The following is a 13,899-nucleotide window of genomic DNA, read 5'->3' on the forward strand; positions in this document are numbered from 1 at the left end:
ATACAGGAAGTGGGACCTCATGGTAAAACAGGAAGTGGTAGCCAGAGATAAACAGGAACTATTTATGTAATCGATAATTATGAATCTGAACCCGGGGTTACATTCTCCCCTTCTATCCTAATGCACGTCCCTGTGCATATTATCCCAGGACTACATTATCACAATCCTATGGGGTTTTGGGGAGTCTGGGCCTAGAATGTTTTACTGTCTAGAAAGTTCTTACCTACTAACATTAACTATTTATGTTCCTACGCTAGTTATGAATCTGAACCCGAGGTTACATAGGAGACAGGGAAAAGTCCTCGCAAGGGTGGGGGCTGGTGAAGAGTAGGAGACAGGGAAAAGTCCTTGCAAGGGTGGGGGCTGGTGAAGAGTAGGAGACAGGGAAAAGTCCTCGCAAGGGTGGGGGCTGTTGAGGAGAGTAGACAGGGAAAAAGGTCCAGGGACAGGCGAATCCTCACAGTATCGACAATTCTCCTTCACTTGTTCTCTCCTATCTCATTGCTCCCCTGTTTGTCGTTTAACCCTTTCACTACCACACTACAGACGGTTAACCTTCTGTAGTGTGGTAGTGTACACGTTAACCCTTTGTAGTGTGGTAAGTGAAAGTGTTAAACTAGCCTGAATCCTATCAGCATAGAGTGGTAGGGGTTGGAGGAAGGGAACGTTATGCACAAACACACACACACACACACACACACACACACACACACACACACACACACACACACACACACACACACACACACACACACACACACACACAGTTGTATGTTTCTGAGACAAACCAAGATGTGTGTGTGTGTGTGTGGGTGTGTGTGTGTGTGTGTGTGTGCGTGTGTGTGTGTGTGTGTGTGTGTGTGTGTGTGTGTGTGTGTGTGTGTGTGTGTGTGTGTGTGTGTGTGTGTGTGTGTGTGTGTGTGTGTGTTGGAAATTCATATTGAATCTGAAAATGTGTCGTCACAGCCCTGCTGACAAATGGCGCTCCCTGCATTTGAATAGGAGTTGGTGCCTCTATTGATTCAAAAGCTCTGTTCTGCCTCTCGCGAGGAGGTGGGGTTTTCTCTGCTGTTGAGTGGAAAGACTGAGAGGGGAGGAAGACGGAGCACAGAGGGGGTGGGGACTGTGGGATAAACAGGAAGGAAAGGCCTATATAAAGGAGGAGAGAGAGTGAGGCAGGGCGACAAAGAGAGAGAGGAGGAGTTTGTGACAGTGGTTGGGGAGAGCTGAGCTGTGAGTATGACAGGGTGGAGAGAGGCTGTGTGGTGTTCAGGCAGTGAGTGGATGTTGTAACTAAAAGGACAGGCCATTTTTATTTTTTGTTTACCGAAGAGACACACACACATCGGTTTTACTGAAGAGAGAGGTTTGTTAGCGCTTATTCTTTATATGTTTTTGAATCTGCATGTTTTGAGCAGCCTACCAGTGTATGCAGTTATTCAAATCAGTATCATAATTGACAAGTCATCTCGATTCAAGGTTCATTATTTGAATCCTTCAAGCGAAGAAGCATGTAAGACAGATAAATGCCTTTTCAAATGTGATGTAAAGATGGTAAGGTGGAGTGTTGTGTACATTCATAGTTAAAGACAGTAGAGGTTTTCAGATGCTTCTTATGTTGACATTCCCAAGTGCTTGGGTTTGAATTTCCAACTGTAAATAGGTCTACATGAACATCTCTTCATTAGAAGAGATCACAACTGGCTGAATGGCCTGGATTCAAACTGGGCATATTTTGCTCAATATGTTTCTATAAGATAAGAAGATGAGATGTCCCTTTATTAATCCCCTTGGGGAAATTCAGGGGAGGTACAGGAAGAGCAAGATTAAATATGAATAATGAAAAAAAATAATAAAGGTCTGATTTGCCACAAAGGTGAGACATGTGTAGGACAGGTGAGGTACACTGTTTTCATTATGTAGTTACAGTGGCTTTACTGTGGCGTTCACTGCATATTAAACTCTTACGTCTGATACTCAACTTTTCTTTGCAATAGTTTTTGTTAGGGCTTTAGAGTGGGTTCCTATGGTGCTTTTCTCTGATAAATGTTGTCTTTTTCTCTCTCTCTCTCTCTCTCTCTCACTCTCTCTCTCTCTCTCTCTCTCTCTCTCTCTCTTTCTCTTTCTCTTTCTCTCTCTTTCTATCTCTTTCTCTCTCTCTCTCTTTCTCTCCCCCCCTCACAGACAGATATTTTCCCAGGTCAAGGTGGGGAGACAACAGCCTCTGTCTGCAACGTTTATACACACAGTAGTAGTACCGTTCCATATAGTAGGCGTCTGTCAACTAGTGTGTGAGTGAGAGACCATGCTGGCGTGCGACGGCAGGGCACGGCGCTGGCTCACTCTGGTCACGGGGCTGGTGGAGTGCCTGTGTTTTGCCGGAGCTGTGTTCGGATGGGCCTCGTTGGTCTTCGTCCTCAAGACCGAGGACTACTTCAGCTCGCTCTGTGTCAACACCACTGGAGTCAACGGGACGCAGGTCTTAGGTCAGTGTTTGTTTAATCTCGTACCCTGAACTTCAGGTTAAGGTGCCTGTGTTTTGCAATGTAACAAGTGCATTTATCATGTGGGCGTTCTCGCCAGTAAATTGCAGCTTCCCTATGATTAGCAGAAAGAGAGCAGTGTTGTTGAAGTGTTGTTGAAGCAGTGTTCCTACCTGTGTTGGACTACGGAGATGTGATAGACATGCAGCGGCTTCCACTCTTAAGCCCTTAGACTCTGTTTATCATTCAGCCGTTAGATTTATCACCGGGGATAGTTATAATACTCACCATTGTATCCTGTATGTATAATAAGGTTGGGTAAGGGTGCACGACACGTCAAGAGAATACTACACAGTAAATTTCGCTGAGTACATTTTACTCAAACTGAGTACATTTTACTCAAACTGAGTAAAATGTTACTCACTTGGGCTCAAATGGACTCAGTTTGAGTAAAATTTACTCTGCGAATTTACAACAGACACAAGTGAAAGGTGTGTCCAGCAGGACAGTGTTACTTACCACTGACCCAATTTATGCAATTCCAAGACTGTTTAAGGACCCCAGTATGTAGAAATGGTATATGCGGATGCAAGCTACCCACCATAGACAGTATATTCACTGAGCAGTGCGTCAGCAAGGCACACAAGGATGCTGAAAGATCCCAGACACTCAAACCACAAAGTGTTTGAGCTCATGCCATCTGGCAGACGGTACCGCAGTCTCAGGTCTACATCCAAAAGAACACCGAACAGTATACTTCCACCAGGCAAACAGACTACTGACGAATAGACTCTAAAGTCTAAACTATCACATGAGCATACACACAAAAGCACCTTAAGTGACTTACACACCACACAAGCACACGCACACACTGCTGCTACTTACACTGTAGATTGTGTAGAATATCTTTTACCATTGTGGTATATTTGTAATTTATTTGTATTTTTTTTGCCCACATTTTTTATTTTATTTTTACATGAAACAAGACACAATCGCTCTCTCCCCCACCCACCCCAGGACCTTAACATGGGTTACATACAAAATATAGTAATGCGCTCTTTTAGCTTTGCAGCAGCAGCCACCCAGATCGCAATGTTAGACTAATTTACCCCTATATCACATCGAGATAAGTAAGAATCCATACCTTCGGGCAGAGTTTGTCTGGGTGTATCCATCGTGAGGCAATACATTTTTTGGCGGCTGTGAGGCCGGCTAGAATCAGTCTTTTCACATGTGTAGAGGTCAGTAATTGAGAAACGTCATTCAGTAGCAATACAGAAGGAGAAACAGGTATGGTCAAAGAGAAAATATCTGAAAGCTGAGAGGTAACATTTTCCCAAAAGAGCTCAACAGGAGGGCATTCCCAGTACATATGTATAAATGTTCCTGACCTGTGGCACCGTTTGGACATAAGGTACATCGAGAGTCAGGTCTGAGACCCATTAGATTCAATCGTCTAGGCCGGGGTCAGATAAGTCCTGTGAACAAAATGTTGATGAATCTGTTGGTGATCTGGGTTGCGTGAGGATAGCCGGACATTCTCCCAGACTGCATCGCAATCAAAATCTACATCCAACTCCGGGACATCCTTTCTCCAAATCGTATCAAGGGGGAGGTCCTTATATGAGGACATAAGTAAATGGCGATAAAAGTCAGAAACGAAGCCTCTCGATGTCTCTTTGTCATAAAATAATTTGTGAAATCGGTAACGTTCTAGTGGAGCGTCCCATGGAACGCCATGAGCCTTCAGAGCTGCCCTTATTTGTAAATAAAAGAAAAAGGAAGTTCCGGGGCACATATTCATTTCTATAAGTAAGATCAAACCTCTGAACAGGCTAAACTGGTCAGCTTCCCTTCATCAGAGCCAATGCAAATTAATTGGGCACAGACACACACACACACACACACACACACACACACACACACACACACACACACACACACACACAACTAAACTGATTGAGTACTCATAGACTGGTGGGACAGGATCACCCTCCATACAGACAGAATGAGTGAATTACCATGTAAATGTCTAGGACGAAAGTCAGCCTTTGTTATCAAAGAAATGTATTGTAATTATGCTATATTGACCAGTCGACTCTAGTAGATACGGGGGTCGAGAAAATGTTTATATACCGAACTGTCTCGACATTAGAACACACTCGACAGGAAACCGAACTGTGTGTGTCAGAGAGACTTTGATAGCCTGTGTACTGCTTTGGAAAATTGCCTTGCTGCTGTTTGCCAATAAAACGAACTATCACTTTTTGGACCATTGCTCCACAACCACTTGTATCCAGTCTTTTCTTCTCCTCCGAACGGACCCAGAGCCAAAAGTGTCGTATTAAGACATGACACCATGTAAAAAGCGTATACCTTGTATTATATAGTATGTATAGATCGTGCCGGGAAAACCTCACGTTTTCCTGAATGAATTTAAAAAGCTTATAAAAATATCTGAATTTGAATGCGATGCACTTGCTTACACACGTACGTACAGACACACACACATTTCTAAGTACTAAGGATACTAAGGAGCTTCATCTCTGCCTCAGTCTACCCATTACAGCAGAGACTGACCAGAATCCTGTAGGTTGATTTTGGACCTTTTCCTTGATTTTCAAGCCACTAACAGCAAGTTTACAAACGCATCAGAGACGTGGATCGGGACCGCCCCTGCACCCATGCTCCTCCCACATGCACATACTGTATCAGCGGTTCCCATACATTGTTTGTGGCAGCCTACCAACCTATCAGACGGGTCTACCGCCAACAGACGTATTATTGTGTTGCTCACTCTCCTCTCTCTCCACCACTCGACCCCCTGTCCCTTGGCTGTCTTGACCTGACCCCACCACGAATAACCGTAGGAAGTGTGGGAAAAACACTACATACATAACCACAGAGCGGAGTCAAAGAGATAGCGCTGGAATGTTTTGCATTTGACTGCATTTCTCATGTCTCCCTGGATATTTTCAAAGCTCAAATGATTATTGAAACTCAGACTGCATGCATGTGCGCTCACGCGTGAACGCATGCAGACACACACACACACACTTTATTTGGTTCCACAAATTATATTACATAAACAGGGAATCAAATGTCGGGGCCAAGCAGCACTGAACACTTAAGGGTACACAGCACCTCCTTCTCCACGTGGCTAAGCAATATTTGGCAATTTGTTTGGCTTTTCTTTTAGACATTGCAGCAATTCTCAGACCGGTCATGGTGCATTTGTATACATGGCCAAGACTTCCGAATACAAGTACACTGTATCTACACCTGTACCCAAGGTCGGCCATCACATTGAGCAGTGGTTGGTAAGGTATTTGATATACTTGTCCCGGAAGGCCTGGTCCATGTACAGATCAAAGGCACAGCCTACTTCTACTTCTGGTGTCAACAAAAACAATATCCGGTGTATTTGCACACACACACCACACACACACACACACACACACACACACACACACACACACACACACACACACACACACACACACCATGTGCTCTTTCTTTATGACAACATTGGTCAGGAGGAGTGAGCATGATGAGTTGTCTGATCTTTATCATCGCCTCAATGAACATACCCTAATACCTATCATCCTCCTCCTAACCCCTACTCTCTCTCTCTCTCTCTCTCTCTCTCTCTCTCTCTCTCTCTCTCTCTCTCTCTCTCTCTCTCTCTCCCTCACAGACTGCAGTGGTCAGGATGAGCAGTTCTCACTGGTCTTCACCATCGCTTCCTTCATGAACAACTTCCTGACTCTACCTAATGGCTTCCTGTTTGACCATTTTGGCACCACCGTGGCTCGCCTGCTGGGCGTGTGAGTCTGAGAGCAAATACATCCAATGAATGTTATTTTCTTTACTTAAAAGCTCATAATTCCCCCCCCCCATGTTTATCCACTAAATATTCACTAGGATAATGATAGGATAAGATCTGGATCAGATGCAAACTTAGATACTTAAAGCCCCTGGAAACAAAGCCTCAAATCGTTCAAATGTACATGTGATATCCAACATGAGTGTGATATTACAGTAAGCGTCCACCAAAGTTTGAATCAAAGAATATAGGCCTATAGTAAGTGACAAGACGCATCTCTGAATTAAGTCCCCGAAAACGTACATGATTCGTTCTTACAGTAAAAAGAAAACTTTTAGTTTGCAGCGAGTGGAAAACGGTCGTCTCTTTATCTCGGGGGCCATGCAGCCAGGAGTTGCACTTCTATTCTTCTCAGGAAGGGAGGGAGGGAGGGAGGGAGGGAGTGAGGGTGGATGGTTGTGAAGTTATAGTTACAGCCAACCCAAGCCAAGCCAAGGGGAACAGCATACAAATTAAGATTTCACATATATATAACTAAGACAGTTCAATCAATATTATGAGCGACTCTCTCCCAAAGCCAGAAACCAGAGAACTTCTGATGCCATCGGGTATAAAAATCAGGAGTTGCTCCATTGACAATGAATGGGAGGACCCACAGAATGTCTGGTTTATTTTGTATACCCAAATGAGGGTATATTTATTCTATAGTAGTGTTCTCAGTTCTGAATTGGATGGAAGGATGGATGGATGGATGGATGGATGAATGAATGAATGAATGGATGGATTGATGGATGGATGCATTAATGGATAGATTGATAGATGGATGGATGGATGGATGGATGGATGGATGGATGGATTTAAAGCTATTTAAGTAATTAACTAATACTTAATAACATAACACTTCATGCTTCATTTACATCTGCGAGTACTCAGTCATGTTCATGTTCTGAACATTGATCAACATGTTCTTAAGCAGCTTAAGCAGCCGTTCCAGGAGGAGGGATTCACCATCAATGACCAGGATCCACCACATTCCACTGTGCCATTATGCACACACTTACATAGGTCATTAGCCTACCCTTCTCTTTTACAGCCAGATTCCCACGTGAGCTTGTTATTGTTACCTCCGATTATCAGCTAAGACTGATAGGAGTATATAAACCAGTACATACTGAGTATATACTCAGTATATAAACTGAGTATAGAAACCACACTCAATGTATGTTCGACCGTACACCAAGTCATCTTTCAAGACCAACCAGAGAATACACAGTCCTCCACTTCCTAACCTAAGTACGATAATCTAAGTACACTATCCTATCAGCGAAACTCGATCCATGACTCCTCTCTTCTTGTATTGATCATATAAGACCAAACCAAGCTTCTCACTCATAAACCCTCAGAGGCACAGAATTCTGCAGAAAAAGAAAAGAAACTCTCTTTCCTTCCTTCCTTCCTTCCTTCCTTCCATCCCTCCCTCCTTCTATAGCTAGCTCTGCAATAGTTTATACCATACTCTTGTTTTTAGAACTTAGGATCATAGACATGTGAAAAATCCAAAGTAGGACACTGTCAAAGGCTGAAAATGTCATATTGTTTCATAAAGTCCTAGATTCACTCTTCCTGGAACCAGTTTTTTTCCCCTGTATGATTTCCAGTAGGAAGAGCCCAGTAATGAAGCAGAATGACAAGAGTTGATGCTATTTCACGGCCATTAGACTGTGAATTGAGCATCACAGCAGTGCGCGCTGTACAGTGGCCAACTGCTATTACTAAACTAAACATAGTTTAGCTACGGACAGAGGGGCCTCTGTCCACCTCCTATACCACCATGTCCAACAGTAGGCTCTCCATTCACTCCCTTTCTCGCTGACCACTAATGTTTTTTATTTTTGGTTGGGGTGGGGGGGATGGGGGGTGGACTACTATACTTCTACTACTACATTTAAATTTAGTCATTTAGCTGACGCTTTTATCCAAAGTGACTTACAAGTTCTGTACGACAAGTCATCAGGAAGGGCACAACTCTATCAGCTGAGTAACAATGTTCATCAAGGTGTTGAGCGCTACAGTGTAGGTTAGTTTATTAGGACAAGTGCATGACGGTAAGGTTAGATTCTTTTTTACTACTATTTTACTACTAATTTACTGCTACTCCCTTTGTGTGAGAAAAGTCTACTAATGCTACTACTGTCTTTCTGTGAACCAAGACTACTACTACTACTACTACTACTACTACTACTACTACCAAAGAGAAGTTGGTTCACTCTGCCTCCATCTTCATAATGGGAACTAACAAGACTAGACTCCTATCTCTTTGAATGGGGAGTCCTCTGTATCTAATACTCTTATTTTCTCTGAATATGTTTGTTTTGTAGCAAGTAGTTTCATTGTTGCAGCCATCTTTAGTGTTACGGATTTCCCCATTCAGAACTGCTCTGTTTCTTCATTATATAGACTCTGTTACTACTACTACTACTACTGTTACTACTACTACTACTACTACTACTACTACTACTACTACTACTGTTACTGCTACAACCTTTTTGTATTCTCTCTCTCTCTCTCTCTCTCTCTCTCTCTCTCACTCTCACTCTCACTCTCACTCTCACTCTCACTCTCACTCTCACTCTCACTCTCTCTCCCTCTCTCTCTTTCCTGTAACACTTTCTCTCCAGGCACTTCCTTGGTATTTCCTTCTAGGGGTTCTCATGTCTGTCTGCTCATAATAACAGATGTCTAGTCACAGGAGGAGTCATGGAGAGAGGAAAGGAAATGCTGTGTGTGTGTGTGTGTGTGTGTGTGTGTGTGTGTGTGTGTGTGTGTGTGTGTGTGTGTGTGTGTGTGTGTGTGTGTGTGTGTGTGTGTGAATGCGCGCGCGTGTGTGTTTACGGGTATGCGTATCTTTGCATGTATATGTTCGTATGTGTGTGTTTGTTAGTGTGCATGTGTGTGCATGCTTAATATGGATGTGCCGTATGTATAATATACCTGTGCACGTGTGACAGATGAATAAGAGAAGCAGAGAGAGTGAGAGAGAGAGAGAGAGAGAGAGAGAAAACAGAGATAACATGAAGGAACAAAAGGTCAGGAGGATGGTTACCGCCATGCCACTGAGGTTTCCATAGAAACCATGGAGGTCACACAGCGGTTGCTGGTGCTGCCTGGCAACTGGACTCTGGAAACCCGGAGCGGACTCTGGTGCACTTTGCACAGGGACTCGTATATCATTCACTCATTTACATTGGTTGATAATCTGTTCCATCTGTTTATTCGTACCAGGGTAGACTAAGGTTTTGTATGGCACATTGTATATTTGTACTTAGTCCCACATATTGAGAGCAAGCTCTCATATACAATAACGTTGAGAGGTACATAGTGCTATTATTGATGGAGTGTATATTATACCAGGGTGGGCTGTAGATACTGTAAATAGTGATATTATTGATGGAGTGTATATTATACCAGGGTGGGCTGTAGATAATGTACATAGTGATATTATTGATGAAGTGTATATTATACCAAATCTGTAGTGTGGTAGTAAAAGGTTACCTTCTGTAGTGTGATAATGAAAGGGTTACGAAGAAAAATGAAATAATTTTTATTGGCCAATGTACTTGAAATTCGTTGGAATAAGTTTAACTGGTCAATGGAATGTACTCGGTATACAAAGAACCATGTTTTAGATTCCATAATTGGGAGTTGAATTAAGTACCCGAAAACTTACATGATTCGTTCTTACAGTAAAAAAAACAAAACAAAAAACGCGTTATAGAAGGCAGAAGGGGAAATGAGACTGTAAATGAATCATACTTGAGAAACTGTATTTTTTGCGCTTGAATTGAGAGAGCGCAAGTGAAGTGAATGATACAATGTTGCAGTTTTTGGAATAAAAATAAATGTAACGGCTCCCACCAAGTATGACTCGGTTCCCCTCGTTCGTACCAAAGAGCCGTTCAAAAGAACCGGATCCTTCACAAACATCACACACGCACTAGGCACACACAAACAAACCGCCCCAAATAGTTGATGGGAAAGTGTTCGAGATAAAGTCCAGATGTGTGTGTGTGTGTGTGTGTGTGTGTGTGTGTGTGTGTGTGTGTGTGTGTGTGTGTGTGTGTGTGTGTGTGTGTGTGTGTGGCTTGGGCTGAGTGTGGAATGTTTAGCATTTTTAAAAGGTCAGTTTGAACTGTAATAGGAGGATGGGCCGTGCGGTAGAGAGAGCAATTTTATGTATTATGCCAAGACTTCCTAATCTACAATAACAAACTGTTTGGCCCTGAGCCCGTTCGTCAGATTCCAAAGTCATCAGGGTAGAGGGGAAATTAAAAACAAACAGAAGGCTTTGAGGAGAGAGGTGAGGAGGTGAGGAGGTGAGGAGGTGAGGAGGAGATGAGGTGAGGAGGAGATGAGGTGAGGAGGGGATGAGGTGAGGAGGGGATGAGGTGAGGAGGGGATCAGGAGATGAGGTGAGGAGGTAATGAGGAAATGAGGTGAGGAGGTGATCAGGAGATGAGATGAGGAGGTGATGCTGAGCACCTGATCTAATGGCCAGGAAGATGATGTTCAATGTAGGCTAAAGGTCATATCAAACTGATATGAGAATGTGTGGTGATATACAGTACAATAGGGCTGTGCAATTAAATTAAATGGCAATATTGACTACTTGACAGTCTCTTGCACTGTGCAGAATCCTTTGCTTACAAATCTAGGTAGTAGGTAGTGGTACCCCTTTGCGATAATCTTTATAATATTCAAACTGATTTTATAAATGTCATATGTAGAAAATAAGTTAAAACAAGCAATTCAAAAACCATTGTTTTAAAACATATATTTACAAATGCCTGTACATTTGTTCCTGCACTAACAGTTGGTGTTGCTTGGCTGATTGCACTGTATGCCAACGTGAGATAACATGATGTGTAATCTCCTTTTCCCTGCAGTTCTCTGTACACCATGGGAGCCTTGTTAGTGGCGTTCTCAAGTGCAGGTAAAAACCAGCCACACTCTTTCTACTCTACAGTCCATGTGTCACAGTACTTGAGCCATAATATTACAGTCTCCTATCAATTTGGTTTGTAACTTTAATTTTGTCAAATGTATTTGTTACTTTCATGTTAATGTCATTCCTCCAAAAATAGAAATAGAGTCAGAAATAGAGTGAAAACAACTACAATTCTGATGATTGACAACCAGCAAGTTTTTATTTGGCTTGCAGAAAGAATTAGCGTAACTGCCCTGTTACAATTTATTGGTATAGTATGTTATTGTGGCAAAGTCCAAGCCACCGTGGGTTAAGTGCCAACACAAACACAGACAGAGGACACAGGGAAATGAAGGATGATGCTATATATACACACACACATACACACACACACGCACACACGCACACACACACACACACACACACACACACACACACACACACGGAGTAAAGGAGAGACAGAGTGGAGAAGTACTGAACGTACATGCGTTCATTCTCGCCTGTTATATGAGGGGATCGTCTGCCAAAGGCTCAAGAAGTTACAACAGATAATCAAGTAGGTAGGCTACAACTCGAAGCAGAGCTGTCCTCGTTAATGGAAAGTTAAAATTAGGTGAGATTAGTGATTAGATTAGTGAGAGACAGCTTCAGTCTGGGCGGCGTGAACATGCCCATGCGTGCTCACATAGTTGTCATTCCTAACAGGTAAATAACCTGGCTGGACTCGAAACATTCAGGCTATGTCTATACCTGCAGTGATCACATTAAGCCAAATCCCTTTTGGATGGTAAAAATGGGTAAAATTGGTTTAAAATAAATAAATAAAACAAAACAAAATATGCACTGTGCAGCTGTCTTATCTAGGAAAACCCAAATATCGGATCTGTACTTAATATTGGCGGGTACTCAATATTAAATGACTGATTGGGAGCAAGAACGCTTGATCAGGACATCCACAATTACATAACTAGTTTAGTGGCCATTCAAAACTTGGTTGTTTGGAAATGGCCGATTGCTTGGCCCCCGGAAGTGCTGCTTGCAGCCATATGGAGCGTGTGCCCGCCAGGAACGTGTGATACGTATAGTTTGTTATTATAGCGCCACCATCTGGCCAAATGACACCAAATTAGACATTGTACTCCCTTGGGTCCTCAGCAATAGACCTGCCAAGTGTGAGTCGATCGGATGAACGGTTCTCGAGATATGAATAAAGTGTGTTGTTATAGCGCCACCATCTGGCCAAATGGTATGCAAAATCTGTTTTCCTTAAATGGATAGATTTGCCTGGACCCATAGAATGATCTACCTGTAGAGCCAGGAATTTTGTTTCTGGCAGTTTCAGTTCTAAAGTTACAGGCCAAAACATAAACGTTGGTGTTATAGCGCCACCATCTGGCCAAATGGCACTAAATCCGACACTGCACTCCCCTGGGTCCTCTGTAATACACCCGGCGAGGATCTAAGTCTATCAAATGAACGGTTCTCGATATGCACACCACAGACACGCACACAGAGTTTCCTTCCTTTACAGTTAGATATGTCTGTGTAACATCAGCCTTACGTTAAGTTTTGAGGTGTTTCAATACATTTCTCTCTTCTACTCACCAGCTTTGTCCATCCTCCTCTTCCCTGCTCTGTCATTCATCGCGGTGGGAGGGATTTTGCTCCTGGTCACCAACATGCAGGTACAGTAGTACAGTTACACACAGTGGTGCAGTCGTAATATGGGCCAAGGCCAAACGCCACGTGCACGCGCGCTCCCGCGCACGCGTGCACGGCACTGCACGCGCATACATGTCTCTCTCCTCTTTCATGAGGCGGAGCTGGGGACGAGACGGGCGGTCTTTTGTCACATAACACACGCCCAACACTCCACACACACACACACACACACACACACACACACACACGGTCTAGGTGATAAGTGCCGGCCGGGGTATACGGCGCGACAAGTCATTGTTGTGTCGTTGCGCCGTATACCCCGGCCGGCACTTATCACCTAGACTTTGCATAATAATAGGATGCGCGCACTTCTGCCTCAGGCCACTAGCCTAAACGGCGTTTAACCGCGTTTGACCACCACTGCATGCCTGGTTACACACACATTATGTGCACTGAAGATGGCACTCGTAAAACAGCAATAAGGGGCCGTGTCGACAGATAGCGTTTTTTTTCAAGGCGGACCGCTTTGAAAATCAAAAATATGCATGCTCAGAGCGTTTCCAGAACTCCGGACCTCAATCTGCTTTAGTCTCGCGACTCCCGCAGCTCCGCCACTCGCTCGTTTTTGAAAAAGTGACCTTGATGAGTGGCGCTCCTCTCCAAAAGTTGAACTATTTTCAACTTTATGCGCTGGGAGCGCTCCGCCCAAGAACGCTAAAACGCGAGCCGTGGCGCTGGGAAAAGGAGCGCGCCTGTCGCGTCTTTAGCATAGAAATGAATGACAGAAAGGAGCTGGCAGCTCATAAAAAGCTGGCTGTGGACACGGCCCAGTGCAGACCTACGTCTACAGTACCACTACTGAATGTATTCTGCCCAGGCCGGAACTGGCCTCGTGGATATGCATGTTACTACTCTGCTCACTACTGTCAACCCACTATTGAGAA

The 13,899-nt window shown here is 43.6% G+C and overlaps 1 protein-coding gene across 1 annotated transcript in view; it reads left to right on the forward strand.

Moving 5' to 3' along the window:
* The first annotated feature begins 1,203 nt into the window (after positions 1 to 1,203).
* The window catches only part of slc43a3b (solute carrier family 43 member 3b), a 28,008-nt gene continuing 15,312 nt past the window's right edge, over positions 1,204 to 13,899 (forward strand). The window contains exons 1-5 of the mRNA XM_084331997.1: positions 1,204 to 1,366; positions 2,185 to 2,486; positions 6,181 to 6,310; positions 11,253 to 11,299; positions 12,902 to 12,978. Coding sequence (XP_084188123.1) covers positions 2,306 to 2,486; positions 6,181 to 6,310; positions 11,253 to 11,299; positions 12,902 to 12,978 — 435 coding nt within the window. The 5' untranslated portion in view covers positions 1,204 to 1,366; positions 2,185 to 2,305. The remainder of the gene's footprint in view (positions 1,367 to 2,184; positions 2,487 to 6,180; positions 6,311 to 11,252; positions 11,300 to 12,901; positions 12,979 to 13,899) is intronic.

The sequence above is a fragment of the Notolepis coatsorum genome (assembly GCF_963971535.1).
Source record: "Notolepis coatsorum genome assembly, chromosome: 16".
NCBI lineage: Eukaryota > Metazoa > Chordata > Actinopteri > Aulopiformes > Paralepididae > Notolepis > Notolepis coatsorum.